Here is a 16,141-nt window from a genome sequence, read left to right as displayed (position 1 = left end):
TGGAGAGTCAAGGACGTTCAGTAATATATTCAGAGTTCTCCGAGAAAAAAAAGCTTAATCAGGCAAATTTCGCTCCACATCTCCGCTCTATAGGTGTCTCGTTTCTCAGATATCATATTTCCGCGAAAATCCAGAGAGCGCTCCAGGGTAATATAGAGAAAAATAGAATGACTTTAATAACGTGACCTTGGACGATAGCCGTTCTCCCTGGCAGACCTACAACTCCCAGGATTTTGGGCTACAGTAGCTGTTGGTTTGGATACGGACCAAATGATGACTGATGGAATATTATCCAGCTTCTGCTCAAATTTCAAAGGACAACTGTACCTTTATCTAGAATAAGTAGCGTATTTAAGTACATTTGTATATGGGCAGAAGACCTTTCTGATATCCTGCTTGTACCTATGTCCCAAGTTTTTAAGTGGGTGGGGTTAGAACAACCTGTAGCCAATCAGATCATCAGAATGTTCACAGCGGCTGGAAAATAATTTACTGTTCCTGTAGGAAGTGGTGACCTGTCCAAGTATGTGACAGGGGCAGTGAGATGATGTGAGGAGGGGAATGGAGGCAGCAGGAAGCCACAGACTGAGAGTTATATAGTGGAAGGAGCAGGGTCCTCCAGCAGCACAGAGTATAGATGAGTGATGTGTTAGTGAGGACAGGGCTGCATGTGACAGGGGCAGTGACATGATGTGAGGAGGGGAATGGAGGCAGCAGGAAGCCACAGACTGAGAGTTATATAGTGGAAGGAGCAGGTTCCCCCAGCAGCACAGAGTATATCAGGAGATGAGTGATGTGTTAGTGAGGACAGGGCTGCATGTGACAGGGGCAGTGACATGATGTGAGCAGGGGAATGGAGGCAGCAGGAAGCCACAGACTGAGAGTTATATAGAGGAAGGAGCAGGTTCCCCAGCAGCACAGAGTATATCAGGAGATTAGTGATGTGTTAGTGGGGACAGGGCTGCATGTGACAGGGGCAGTGACATGATGTGAGGAGGGGAATGGAGGCAGCAGGAAGCCACAGACTGAGAGTTATATAGTGGAAGGAGCAGAGTCTCTCAGCAGCACAGAGTAGTGACAAAGGACAAGAAGATTGTAGTGTCAGATGTAACTAAATTCTGATGCCTAACCTATTGAGTTTGTTGTACATTATGGTGGTTGTTGGCGTGTAACTAAGGAAATCTTAGTCCACGCAGCTCCTCTCCTAGGCGTGTGTAAGCTTTAGCTTGTCCGTAAACACCACCATCTTACTCAAAGACATGAGGGAAGGACCAAACCTGACGGCCTCGAGTGACCCTGATTCATTCCATCATTCATTAACTCTTGAGTTGCCAGTAATGCAGTATAAGTAGATGAAACATATTCTTCAAGTATCTACAAATGACCGACCCCTTAGGTGGGTGAATTTATTGCAGCTTAAACATGTCCAGTTCCGATGGGACCACACAGAGGATGTCCCTGTACTGTAGCATGAGGCAACATGACTAGACAGCCTAAGAAATGGTCAGAGCATGCTGGGGCTTGTAGTTCCAGAACATCGGAGGTTGACCTGCCCTGGTATAAGGAACCAGAACATCACAAGCTGACACAAGGCATCCTCTACGTGTGAATGTCATCCCTTCCTCGCGGTGCGAGAGCCCTGCAGTTATTAGATAGGTGTGTTAACACAGGAAAGCTGTTACCTGTCTGAGACGTCCCACACACACTAATTAGCTGCAATGTCATCTCTGTTGTTGTTACAATGCTAATGAATCTGAACGAAATTAGAACAGACACATTTAATGTCACTGTTTCATCATCTAATATGAAGCATCTGCTTGGGAGAACGCAACAGACAATTTGTTTTAAGGGTAAAATCCGCTTGTCATTTAAATTGCTAAAAAGGTATCTAAATTGAGAGCCTGGGGGTGGGTGGATCGGGGGCTGATGGGAAAACCTTGGCTCTGGTGTCTTGAAGAGGAAGTATTATACCCACAGATAAGAGTGGAGAAGAACAGACTCCGCTGCCAGGTGACGGAGGCTAACGAGAATGTTAATGATACAAATTTATCTCTAGTGCTTAAAATGTCACTGGAAAGGTTTGGGTCACCTATTTTGTGATGTCTGTGTAATGAGAACAGGTGAATGATAAGTGGCCACGAGAGCTGAATATTAGTAGAGAGAAAAAGTAGCTGACCAGATGTTTTAGACTATGCAGATCTGGAATTTAAAGGGAATAACACATCATTTTTTGTTTTTCAATCCATATCCCCAATTAGTTTTAGAACAACCTGCAAATGTTTTTATTTAGAATTTCTGATGCCATCAGATAGGAAAACATCTGTACATTAAAGTCGATTCCGCTCTATCTACTTGGGAGCCAGAGATGTTATCCAACATGTATCAAGTGAGTTTGAAAAGAGTCGTCTGAGCTCTTATATTTCAGTAACCTCTATTGTTAGACTTATACAGTGTTGAAACAATGTTACTTCATTCTCCAAAAGAGTTAACGTAAATATGTTCAAGATAATAGTTAGATATGAGAGATAGATAGATAGATAGATAGATAGATAGATATGAGAGATAGATAGATAGATAGATAGATAGATAGATAGATATGAGATAGATAGATATTGGATAGATAGATAGATAGATAGATAGATAGATATGAGATAGATAGATAGATAGATAGATAGACAGATAGATAGATATGAGAGATAGATATTGGATAGATAGATAGATAGATAGATAGATAGATAGATAGATAGATAGATAGATATGAGAGATAGATAGATAGATAGATAGATAGATAGATAGATAGATAGATAGATATCGGATAGATAGATAGATAGATAGATAGATAGATAGATAGATATCGGATAGATAGATAGATAGATAGATAGATAGATAGATAGATATGAGAGATAGATATTGGATATATAGATAAATAGATAGATAGATAGATAGATAGCTAGATAGATAGATAGATAGATAGATATGAGAGATAGATAGATAGATAGATAGATAGATAGATAGATAGATAGATAGATAGATATTGGATAGATAGATAGATAGATAGATAGATAGATAGATAGATAGATAAATAGATAGATAGATAGATATGAGAGATAGATAGATAGATAGATAGATAGATAGATAGATAGATAGATAGATATTGGATACATATATAGATAGATAGATAGATAGATAGATAGATAGATAGATAGATAGAAAGATGGATATGAGAGATAAATAGATAGCTATTGGATAGATAGATAGATAGATAGATAGATAGATAGATATTGGATAGATAGATGGATGGATAGATATATAGATAGATAGATAGATAGATAGATAGATAGATAGATATTGGATAGATAGATGGATGGATAGATAGATAGATAGATAGATATTGGATAGATAGATAGATAGATAGATAGATAGATAGATGGATAGATAGATAGATAGATAGATGGATAGATAGATAGATAGATAGATATGAGAAAGATAAATCTATAAATAAATAATTTTTACATAAGATATTTTTGTAACACTTGCACAAATTAACCTGGAAGACACTGACTAATGTCAATCTAGTTTCATAACTGGACCCCTTTGATGAGATCATTTATGTTGATTAATTATGCTGAATGGAAAAGGTCACCACTAATTTCCGTAATGCAAGAAAGGACCAGACATAGAGCAGTAACACAATAATTGGATGTTAATCACTTGATTTGTAAAGTGTTCGGCTTAAGTAGCTGATGGGGCGCGAGTCCTTACTGCTGGAAAAAGAGTCTCCGACCCCTAAGCTTCCCTGTGGTGTTGACAGTGGGACCTCACAGAGCCTCACAGAGCCTCACAGAGCCACACAGAGCCACACAGAGCCTCACAGAGCCACACAGAGCCTCACAGAGCCACACAGAGCCACACAGAGCCTCACAGAGCCACACAGAGCCTCACAGAGCCACACAGAGCCTCACAGAGCCTCACAGAGCCACACAGAGCCACACAGAGCCACACAGAGCCACACAGAGCCTCACAGAGCCTCACAGAGCCTCACAGAGCCACACAGAGCCTCACAGAGCCTCACAGAGCCACACAGAGCCTCACAGAGCCACACAGAGCCTCACAGAGCCACACAGAGCCACACAGAGCCTCACAGAGCCACACAGAGCCTCACAGAGCCTCACAGAGCCGCACAGAGCCTCACAGAGCCGCACAGAGCCGCACAGAGCCTCACAGAGCCACACAGAGCCACACAGAGCCACACAGAGCCTCACAGAGCCACACAGAGCCACACAGAGCCTCACAGAGCCACACAGAGCCTCACAGAGCCACACAGAGCCTCACAGAGCCACACAGAGCCACAGAGAGCCACACAGAGCCTCACAGAGCCACACAGAGCCTCACAGAGCCTCACAGAGCCGCACAGAGCCTCACAGAGCCTCACAGAGCCGCACAGAGCCGCACAGAGCCGCACAGAGCCGCACAGAGCCGCACAGAGCCTCACAGAGCCACACAGAGCCTCACAGAGCCACACAGAGCCTCACAGAGCCACACAGAGCCACAGAGAGCCACACAGAGCCTCACAGAGCCACACAGAGCCTCACAGAGCCTCACAGAGCCTCACAGAGCCACACAGAGCCTCACAGAGCCACACAGAGCCTCACAGAGCCACACAGAGCCTCACAGAGCCACACAGAGCCTCACAGAACCACACAGAGCCTCACAGAGCCACACAGAGCCTCACAGAGCCTCACAGAGCCACACAGAGCCACACAGAGCCTCACAGAGCCTCACAGAGCCTCACAGAGCCACACAGAGCCTCACAGAGCCACACAGAGCCTCACAGAGCCTCACAGAGCCACACAGAGCCACACAGAGCCTCACAGAGCCTCACAGAGCCACACAGAGCCTCACAGAGCCTCACAGAGCCACACAGAGCCTCACAGAGCCTCACAGAGCCACACAGAGCCTCACAGAGCCTCACAGAGCCACACAGAGCCACACAGAGCCTCACAGAGCCACACAGAGCCACACAGAGCCTCACAGAGCCACACAGAGCCTCACAGAGCCTCACAGAGCCACACAGAGCCTCACAGAGCCACACAGAGCCACACAGAGCCACACAGAGCCTCACAGAGCCACACAGAGCCACACAGAGCCTCACAGAGCCACACAGAGCCACACAGAGCCTCACAGAGCCACACAGAGCCTCACAGAGCCTCACAGAGCCACACAGAGCCTCACAGAGCCACACAGAGCCACACAGAGCCTCACAGAGCCTCACAGAGCCACACAGAGCCTCACAGAGCCACACAGAGCCACACAGAGCCACACAGAGCCTCACAGAGCCACACAGAGCCACACAGAGCCACACAGAGCCTCACAGAGTCACACAGAGCCACACAGAGCCTCACAGAGCCACACAGAGCCACACAGAGCCTCACAGAGCCACACAGAGCCTCACAGAGCCTCACAGAGCCACACAGAGCCTCACAGAGCCACACAGAGCCACACAGAGCCTCACAGAGCCTCACAGAGCCTCACAGAGCCTCACAGAGCCACACAGAGCCACACAGAGCCTCACAGAGCCACACAGAGCCTCACAGAGCCTCACAGAGCCACACAGAGCCACACAGAGCCTCACAGAGCCTCACAGAGCCTCACAGAGCCACACAGAGCCACACAGAGCCACACAGAGCCTCACAGAGCCTCACAGGACACTGGTTTAAACTTCATCAAAGGACCTTAGATGTAGTTATATATAAAGCCGTTCAATATATATATATAAGGCTTATCTGCGCACACTCAGAAACTGACTTTACACTAGAGATGCTCGGGCTCGGTTTTCTGAACACCGAAAACACCCGAACTTACGTGATCCGAGTAGGCTCATGAGCCGGCTTGTTACTTTAGCGAGTTCTCCAATCTGAATTGAGGCAAAACGTCATTGTTGCATTTTCGGATCTTGTGGGTTTTGGATTCCATAAGTACCTCCCTCCCCAGGAGATCCGGCACCATTGCTCACACAGAAACAGGGGTAGCAATGTTCTTGTCACTCTCCATTCTCCAGTGACATTGCTCAGTGACATTGCTCACACAGAAACAGGAGGGGTAGCAGTGTTCTTGTCACTCTCCAGTTTATAGTGACATTGCTCAGTGACATTGCTCATACAGAAACAGGGGTAGCAGTGTTCTTGTCACTCTCCAGTCTCCAGTGCCATTTCTCATACAGAAACAGGAGGGGTAGCAGTGTTCTTGTCACTTTCCAGTCTCTAGTGACATTGCTCAGTGCCATTGCTCACATAGAAACAGGGGCAGCAGTGTTTTTGTCACTCTCCATTCTCCAGTGCCATTGCTCAGTGCCATTGCTCATACAGAAACAGGGGTAGCAGTGTTCTTGTCACTCTCCAGTCTCCAGTGCCATTTCTCATACAGAAACAGGAGGGGTAGCAGTGTTCTTGTCACTTTCCAGTCTCCAGTGACATTGCTCAGTGCCATTGCTCATACAGAAACAGGGGTAGCAGTGTTCTTGTCACTCTCCAGTCTCCAGTGACATTTCTCATACAGAAACAGGAGGGGTAGCAGTGTTCTTGTCAATTGACAAAAATTGACTGGAAATGACTGGAAATTAATGTTATTGAGGTTAATAATAATGTAGGAACAAAAAAAGAGCCAAATTATGTGATTTTAGCATATTTTAGGATTTTTTTTCTAAAAAATCCAAAAACAAAACCAAAACACACGAGGGTGGTTTTGCCAAAACCGAAACACGAAGCTAATCCACATCCAAAACCAGTTCGGGTGTCAGTGAGCATCTCTATTAATAACTATGGGCCTGATTCATCAAGGTACGCAAACTCATACGCATCTGCTAAACGGGACTTGAGCTACGTCAAACATCACATACGCAGCGCAAACAGAGCAGATACGGCACTCAAAGTCAACTCAATCTCAAACTCCAACGCAAATATAAGGGTTTGCGTCACTCAAAGTATGAAACATGAGTTTGCGTACCTTGATGAATCAGGCCCTATATTATTAACAGGTGACAATAATTGAATACTTTTTTTTGTTCTTCTGTGTTATCGTGCCTTAATGAATCAGGTACAAAATGTGCTGAGAGTTTAGGGAACTAATCATAATTCGGAATTACAATGCCTCCAGTTCCTATGGCTTTCTCCCCACTGTTATATAACTTTATATAGCTGTAAATTCCTCAACGTGCGGCGTCGGTAGGAACCAGCCAGGATTCAGCACAGTTCCCAGCTAGCAGTTGGGCAGTCGCAGGACAACGCTCGGGATTTGGGTCTCCGGAGATCCTGCGGCTTCTTATCTGTTGAGTCCAGTTAGCTTCTCATTCTCCTCTCCAGTTACACAGGACAACACTGGTGTCTGTCACAGCTGAATGCAGCGAACACACAATAGAACCTTCCGAGCTCCCCAGAGGACGACAGATATAATAAAAAAAACAATGTTTCCCTCGGAAGCTTTCATATTTTGCCATTTTCTCCGTTCCTCCATGCATAAGAGACCACAATTAAATACCGACTGCCAAAGCAGAGCCAAGCTCCGTGATAACCCCTGGGGGCCGACACGTGCGCAAATGTGTTTGAGAAGCAGCCAAACGAAAGCCGCTTGCTCCCAGTCCTGAATCTGTTTTTGTCTGCGAGAAATATTGGGAACGGGGAGGCTCTCCGAGACCAGCGGAGAGTGAGAGGGAATAAGCCAGCACCAGAAAATCCTTTTCAGTCATTTCACGTGTGTCAGTCAATTATACACCAGCACTGGCAGCAATGTATTAACTTGTGTTGTAATAAGTCAAGTACCCTCCCTGCTGAGAGTACAATAAAAATAAACTGTTATATAAAAGTGGAGATGTTGCCTGTAGCGACCAATCAGATACTAGCTGTCATTTTATAGAATGTACTAAATAAATAATAAATAGAATCTGATTGGTTGCTATAGGCAACATCTCCACTTTTTCAAATACAAAGTTTAAAAAACTATGCCCCCAAATGTGAATGTGGATAAATGTTATCTTGCGACGGATGTTTGCTGTCGCTCTGGTTTTCACGGGGAAGCCTATTTAACAAATGCTGCTTCTCTGGTGGCGATGACAGAAGACAATTCATGAACTAATGGTTTGTTATTTGCATTTTTTTTCAATGGTCGAGAGTTTTTTTGATTTTTTTAAAACTTTTTAATCTAATTTTTACTTTTTTTCCATTTCTTTTTCTACCAAGTAGTTGTGTTAGATTTTGACGCACCCGCAGATCCTTCCAAGGTGCAAACACCAGCACCGAGGGGGTGAGTTCAGAACACCTCTGTAGGAACCGACTTTCTGCGCGGTGAAGCGTTTTATAGAGGCGGCGCCTTAATAACCGCATAAGAACAAATAGAAGGAGGTGGTACTAATTAGATTTGAACGTTGAGAAAAAAAACTCTTCGCTTAATGTCACCTGTTAATTATATAGTCAGTAATGATAAAACATTAAAAAAAGAAGTGTTTTCCTAATAAAATACATTTATTAGGATGTTATTAATGTCTACTGTACATAAAATACAGTGTTACAGTTGTTCCTGATTGCAAACACATGTTCTAGCTGTATACACAGCCGTCATCACTAGTAATCAGCACTTACACCCGACCTGTAGCTGGAGCAACTGATACGGCTGAAAATCACGTACCTGAATGGTCAAGGGGTAGTTGTCTTGTGTGAAATTGTGTAACAGGTGGTAATAGGGTAATGTAGTGAGGTTAAGAGGGTGGTTGAGGAATATTATAAGCTTGTCTGCTGCGTGCGCTGGAGCTTGGCAAGTCCTTACTGTACATTGACTACGTGCATGCGCCCAATATCCATCTCATTCTGCCCCTGACATCGTAGGCTGTAGTAAGGGTTCTTTGCGCTCGAAGAGGAATTGAACGCTACTGCGTTCTCTGGCGTATCGGCATTCATGTGCCTTAATGATCCAGGCCCTCGGTCTCTTTCATCTCTCGCTCCCACGCTTTCATTTATCCATCTCTCGGACTGAAGTGTGTGTTGTGCTCGGCTCCTTGGGACGCCTGCGAGAGCTGCGCAGTGACACGCTCTATATTTATATATACAGAGTGGTACAGATGCCTCACTCTACAGAAGGCACTTGGCACTGTTGCCAAGACGTTCCCGATAGTTAGCTCCCTCCTGCCGCACTTCACACTGCAGATAAATTCACCTGTCTGAAATATTTATCAGCCAAGAATCCTCTTCCCCCGGGGGGGGACAGAATAGAATGCAAACACCACGGGGTACAAGCTGAGGATGACATCAACATGTTAAGAGATGCCTCCTATGGAGAGATTCCTACTATTTAAACACATCACTCTGATACAGACAAATCACTTCTACATTTATGCACACAAACACAACATCCGCACCTGCTATAGCAATGTATAAACTCTCCGGCTTCTGCTTTCATGTAAACACAGGTCAGATACATCAGGAGCCGGGGTGTATCTAGCTATTCTGCTGCCAGAGATTGTCAGATGTAACACTTGTTTAAAATGCTGATATGTTATTACAGATAGATGTCTATTTTAATGAATAAACGTCTTGTTTTATCTTATTGCTGAGAGTTAGGGTGATTTGCATCCCTTTTGACGGTTAGAGGGCCGCCCACGTGGCCCCCAGAGTGTACCAGGTTACCCATCACTGCCACAAACAGAGTAACTACAAAAGTTTTATAAGAGTTCAATTTAAAGGCCAAATACTATTTTCATTATTAGAGAATTTAAATATCACTAGTCTATGCGTCGTCGTCATCAAGAAAATGAATTAATTTATTTTATTTTGCTGAGGTGGGGGCTTTCTGTATATTTCAAAGAACTTGGAAAATACTTTGAGTATAAGTCCTTAACTTGGTCTGGAGCCCTGCTGTGCGTTCTCATGAAAAATTGAAGTATAAAATGATAGTTTAATCTGAGTCAGGGATATTTTACTTACTGCTTCTCTGGGGGGTCTAAAAAAATAACTGCTGCAAATCTTTTGCTATTGCCAGATCAGGATAATGATTAATAAAATGCATTTCAATAAAACATTTTTGTTCATTTGTAAATGAGTTACAAATATTTACATTTTGTTTATTTGTATATATTTTTTGACTGTTTTATTATTATTATTATTATTGGGTTTTAGTTCATTATCATTTATTTATATAGCGCCACTAATTCCGCAGCGCTGTACAGAGAACTCTCACACACACACACACTTTTGTCAGCAGCCAATTAACCTACCAGTATGTTTTTTTGGAGTGTGGGAGGAAACCTGAGCAACCAGAGGAAACCCACATGGACGTGGTCTAAAAATCTATTAATGTCACTTGTTAATAATATAGGGCCTGATTCATTAAGGATCTTAACTTGAGAAACTTCTTATTTCAGTCTCCTGGACAAAACCATGTTACAATGCAAAGGGTGCAAATTAGGATTCTGTTTTGCACATAAGTTAAATACTGACTGTTTTTTCATGTAGCACACAAATATCAACTTTCAATTTCAGTGTACAAATAAGCTATCAAGTATTTGTGCTCCCTGTTGTAAGGCTCCTTTGCGCTGGCGTATAGTTAATTTCTGGGCATGCGCAGAACAATTTAGCGCAAAACACGGCACGTTTCTTGATGTATCCACCCCGGTAGCTCCAAGTATGTATATATTCGTATAATGTAGGGATAAGTTCTGCTTATTTGTGTATACAATTAATGTGTGTCTGTGATTTTGACCCCTTGAATTGTTTAAAAGAAGTCATTTTACCAGAGAATCATTGACGTGGGCAGCACAGTGGCTCAGTGGTTAGCACTTCTGCTTCACAGCATTGGGGACATGAGTTTGATTCCCGACCATGGCCTTATCTGTGAGGAGTTTGTATGTTCACCGTGTGTTTGCGTGGGTTCCCGGGTGCTCCGGTTTCCTCCTACAGTCCAAAACCATACTGGTAGGTTAATTGGCTGCTATCAAATTGCCCTTAGTCTCCGTCTGTGTCTGTGTGTGTGTGTTTTGGAATTTAGACTGTAAGCTCCAATGGGGCAGGGACTGATGTGAGTGAGTTCTCTGTACAGCGCTGCAGAATTAGTGGCGCTATATAAATAAATAGATGATGAAGATGACTGAAGATTGAAGTAGGACTATGCAATTTGTATCACTCCCGATGCTGCTGTACTACATTACCCATGATGCATTGCCGATCACAGCTGGTGTAGTGAAGGTTGCCTCTGGCTTGCTGAGGATCATGGGAATCGTAGTTTAGCAGCAGCTTTGGAGTGCCGCAGGCTTCCTGATGTACAGTTTAATTAGAAAGTCGCTGACGAGTTTTTGAGTTGAATAATTTAGGAATAGAGGGTAAAATAATCCTGATATCGCACAGAAACAAGGCAGTATGCAAATACTGCTAATTAATCCTGATTGGCAACTGTTAATGATGAACTTGTACAATTAAGCATTCATTTGAATAAAGAAAAGGTTGAGAATGACATTTCTGCTCTTTACTGCAAGCCTTGATGGTTTCAATTAATGAGAAGGGGGGAGAGGTGGTTTATGAAGGAAAGGAGGATCCAAATAAGAACTCTTTTTAAGGGGATTTTAAGGAGATTTTTGGTGCAAAGTCTAGAGCGAATGTTACAATCTTATGTTTCATGCAGCTGATCCTCAAATGCACCATTTGTCAAATAAAAACTAATTTTAAAATTAACTTTCTAAATAAAGGGGAGAGAGTGTCTGCTTAAGAGTATGTGTGCACGTGTGACTGTCTATTCCAAGGCCGTCCAGCTGTTGTGGAACTACAGATCCTAGCATGCCCTGCTAGACAGAAACAGATATGTAGTAGACAAAACTCTTGTGTTCTGAATCGGCGAAATATGGCAAATTACTTGATAAAAAAAATCTAAAAGCCATATTACAATGTTGTTTAAAAAAAATCAGGCCATTTTAATAAATTCATTAAAATTGATTTAAAGATATCCTCTGGGGCCTATTGCTAGGTTACAGTAGAGTTGCATATGGATGTGTTTTGTGTGGAAATGAGAAGTTGGTTCTTGCGCTCAGTTTATAATTCTGTAACAACGTGGATACATCCGGGCATCTGATTTTGTGCTTATTATGACTTCATTGAAAGGATGACGGTGTTTGCACATACAGTAAAGCATTGAAAAAAACTGTTGATGCAGAAAGTTTATTATGTAACTTGCTAGATGCCCGTTTACTAAAATAGATTCTTAATGGAAGAAGTTGAGTTGTTGGTCCTGGGTGAGTGGATGTCTGGTTCTGTGTACAATGTGGTATCTGTAAAACTACGTTATACAGTTTATTGTAGTGGGATGTTCTAACTGTTGGTGTTTTATGCTTTTACCAGGTTTTGATGCCTACTTTACATCACGGACCCTGGAGAATAATCGGAGGAACGTCTGGTTTGCTGAGTACTGGGAAGAAAATTTTAACTGTAAACTAACCATTACCGGCTCGAAGAAAGAGGACACCGACCGCAAGTGTACCGGTAAGTAGGCGCTGACTACAGATCTGCATTATTATAGATGATAACGGACATATACAGCAGTATATTACCAGACATAGCCAATATAACCGTTCAGAATTGCACTGTATATAATAGTACATTACTGGTCATATATGAAAGCGGAAAATCGACGTCTTGTAGCGCAAATTCCTTTTTGTGACATCTGCACCTATTCTTGCACAGTTTATAGAGGGAAAGTGGGGGGAGAGCTGGCAACTTTTGGCCTTGGGGGGAACAAACACAAGAAGATCAGGTGCTTGTAGCAGCATGCAGCAATTTTTTTTAAAAAAAATAAATAAATAAATGGGTGTGGTCAAATCATGTGGGCGTGGATTTCTAACGCAGGCATGGCTTTTCACAGCCAATAAAATTTAAGATGCATTCTTATTTCACAGAGCTATACTTAAATACAAAGAGCATTCTGTTGATGAATACACAGTAAAATTAGAATTCTATTGATTGCTATACAATACAGCGAACATTCTAGTGACCTCTATGAAGTACAGAGAGCATTCTAGTGATCAGTATACAATACAGAGAGCATTATAGTGACCAATATACAATACAGCAGGCATTCTAGTGACCAATATACATACAGAGAGCATTCTAGTGACCAATATACAATACAGAGAGCATTCTAGTGACCAATATACAGTACAGCGAAACCTTCTAGTGACCTCTATGCAATACAGAGAGAATTTTAGTGACCAGCATACATTACAGATAGCATTCTGTTTACCAATATGCAATACAGAGAGCATTTTAGTGACCGATATACAGTACAGTGAAACCTTTTAGTGACCTCTATGCTATACAGAGAGAATTCTAGTGACCAGTATACATTACAGTGAGCATTCTATTTACCAATATGCAATACAGAGAGAATTCTAGTGACCAATATACAATACAGCAAAACCTTCTAGTGACCTCTATGCAATACAGAGAGAATTCTAGTGACCAGTATACATTACAGCGATCATTCTATTTACCAATATGCAATACAGAGAGAATTCTAGTGACCAGTATACATTACAGCGAGCATTCTACCGGGCACTAGAATGCTCGCAGTATACACTACAGAGAGCATTCTAGTGACCATCGTAAAATACAGTGAGCATTCTAGTGACCAGTATACAATACAGAGAGCATTCTAATGATCAATATGCAATACAGAGAGTGTCTATAGGTGCATTTTATATGGGAAATCCTATTTCTAGGTGCAATTCAACTATTGTACTAAAAACAATGTGTACAGTAGTGACACATATCATGAAGACAACCCTGGTGTCCCCTCACTCTCATCATTATGACCTAAATCAGGGCTACACAAAGCAGTACTTTAGGAGAAAAACAACAACATTGAAATTAATGAAGAGTATGGACCTTAAGAGTTAGTCGGCTGGACTTTGAAGTGACGTCTTTCCTCCATGACAAGTTACATCCAGGCTCGTAATCCCACAAGTAGGTGCAGACTAATTTTACTTCCAAAAAACTGATATGTAGGTGCCTACCCCATGTGACTAGCTAGATCCACGAGAATAGTCACATGCCGGCATTTCTGCAAATAGTTCTGAAATTATCTTTATTAACCTCAGTGATGGCCAGAAAGTTCTTGATAAGACAAACCCAAATAGTTTTTGTAACCATCGCATCCCAACTCACAATGATGTACTCAATATAGAAGGTTTACTCTTATTGAATGCCAATCCATCTGTCCTTACAAATTCTTCACCCACAAAGGTAACATGTACGGATAACTATTCACCCCCATCTCCCCGGAACAGACCTCTGTGCACATCACACATGTGATCTCCCTATGAAAAGCATTTAGCTGGTTTTAGATACTGTGGAATCACCCTACAGATGGAGATGAATATGTGTGAAAAAGGAAAATAAAAGCATTGGTGAGATGTTCATGGTCTGTCTCTCCGTGAAGGACATTTCTGCAAAGTTCTCCCTGGACCTCAGCCAGATGTGACTCCAACAATCATACAGGGAGAGAGATAAAAGCAGAGATGGAACGTCAGATGGATCCAAAATGGCTACAGGGAGCAATGGCGAGCCCACATCTGTTATCATCAACTATTAGCATTTATTTATTTATAGATGTCATTGCCAACTAGAGAAAACAATTCTGTAATATAAGATGGGATCTTTCTTGTACATAAAATGTGCCCCTTAAAAATATGTTTCTATACCAATTCCCAGTCTTTCCGGTAACATGAACAAAACATAACTGTACCCAGGCATCAAGATCTGTCTCCCCAAACACTAATACTCTCTGCTTTCCCATCATCCGTCCGTGCTAATTGGATACTTCTGGGTGAAAGGCTACGTCTGATTGGTTGGCCACAGGAAAGCCTTTATAAAGGTTGATTTATTTCAGCTCAACTTCCTTATTAAACCAGATTTGGACATGACATTCTCAAAGTTTAATTATTCACTTTGCCCTTCTTCAGACTGGTGTCCTGCACCTCGATCCATATTTAAGGCTGACGTCTTACTACTGATTGGATTACAACAATAGTCTGCTTCATTTGCATACGACGGTAATTGGGTGGCTTTTGCCACCACAGACAGACACTGTGCTTACTTTGTATATAACCTGGATACTATTACTTTATTCAACAGTAATTCTCCAATCTTAAATTCTCTTGCTTGCTTTATATTTATTTTATATGGTATTCCTCTTAATATCCATATTTTGTTTATTTATTTTAAACTTCATTCGTCAACTAACTGTGTCTTAATCCATTTGTATGTGATGCATTTCCTACAATGACTTAATTTGTGTCCTCTGCTAACTATTTTTATAACCATGGCACTGGAACACATGGTAATTTTGTTGTTTCTTGCTATGTCCATCAAGGTAATCTTCATTGGGTGTCACATTCAGCAGATTCACCTCTGACCTGTTATGTCCCCTCTCCCACAGGCCAGGAGCGTATCGGACAGGACTCTCCGTATGAGCAGGACGGCAGGGTCCAGTTTGTGGTGGATGCTGTCTACGCGATGGCTCACGCTCTGCACAACATGATTAAGGATCTGTGTGCAGGGTCTTCTGGACTGTGTCCACCGGTGGATCCACCGGTGGGAAAGAAGCTTCTCAAATACATCCGCAATGTGAGCTTTAATGGTGAGAGCCCATAACAAACGGGGTAACACATAAATGCTATATGGACAGCTGAGCAGTAAACCAAATTACTTCATAATATGTCTAAACAATATCCAGAGTTAACCTATATTCTAACTACAAATGGAGCATCTTAACCTAAATGAAACCCAAGAATAGAGCTGAACAACTTATTCCAGATATCTTGGATGCTCTGAGACATTAATCTGGGATAACTAGTGCTCCACCAGCAAAGTGATTGTTTTTTAGGATAACCACTACTCCATCTGTAGTATGATTGCTTTCTGGGCGAACCCTATACACTGGGGGTGTTCTATCTATATTGTGGGTGTTGGATTTATTGCACAAGGCTACCCTATCCCTCCATCACACCTCACTGGGCTATTCGTAAAAGGTGGAGTTGATGAAAATAGTCTCAAAATTCCGTTTAGAACTTTTGTTTTTTAATTCACAAATTCCAGTTACAAATATGGCAGAACCT

At 42.3% G+C, this 16,141-nt stretch overlaps 1 protein-coding gene across 1 annotated transcript in view; it reads left to right on the top strand.

The window, feature by feature from the left end:
* Nucleotides 1-16,141, top strand: part of GRM7 (glutamate metabotropic receptor 7) — a 272,407-nt gene that overhangs the window by 137,458 nt on the left and 118,808 nt on the right. Inside the window, exons 5-6 of the mRNA XM_075183745.1 lie at nt 12,369-12,509; nt 15,463-15,663. Of these exons, the coding sequence (XP_075039846.1) occupies nt 12,369-12,509; nt 15,463-15,663 (342 nt within the window). The remainder of the gene's footprint in view (nt 1-12,368; nt 12,510-15,462; nt 15,664-16,141) is intronic.

This window comes from Mixophyes fleayi, chromosome 8 (genome assembly GCF_038048845.1).
Source record: "Mixophyes fleayi isolate aMixFle1 chromosome 8, aMixFle1.hap1, whole genome shotgun sequence".
Taxonomy (NCBI): Eukaryota; Metazoa; Chordata; class Amphibia; order Anura; family Limnodynastidae; genus Mixophyes; species Mixophyes fleayi.
This window is presented reverse-complemented; position numbering and strand designations above follow the sequence as displayed.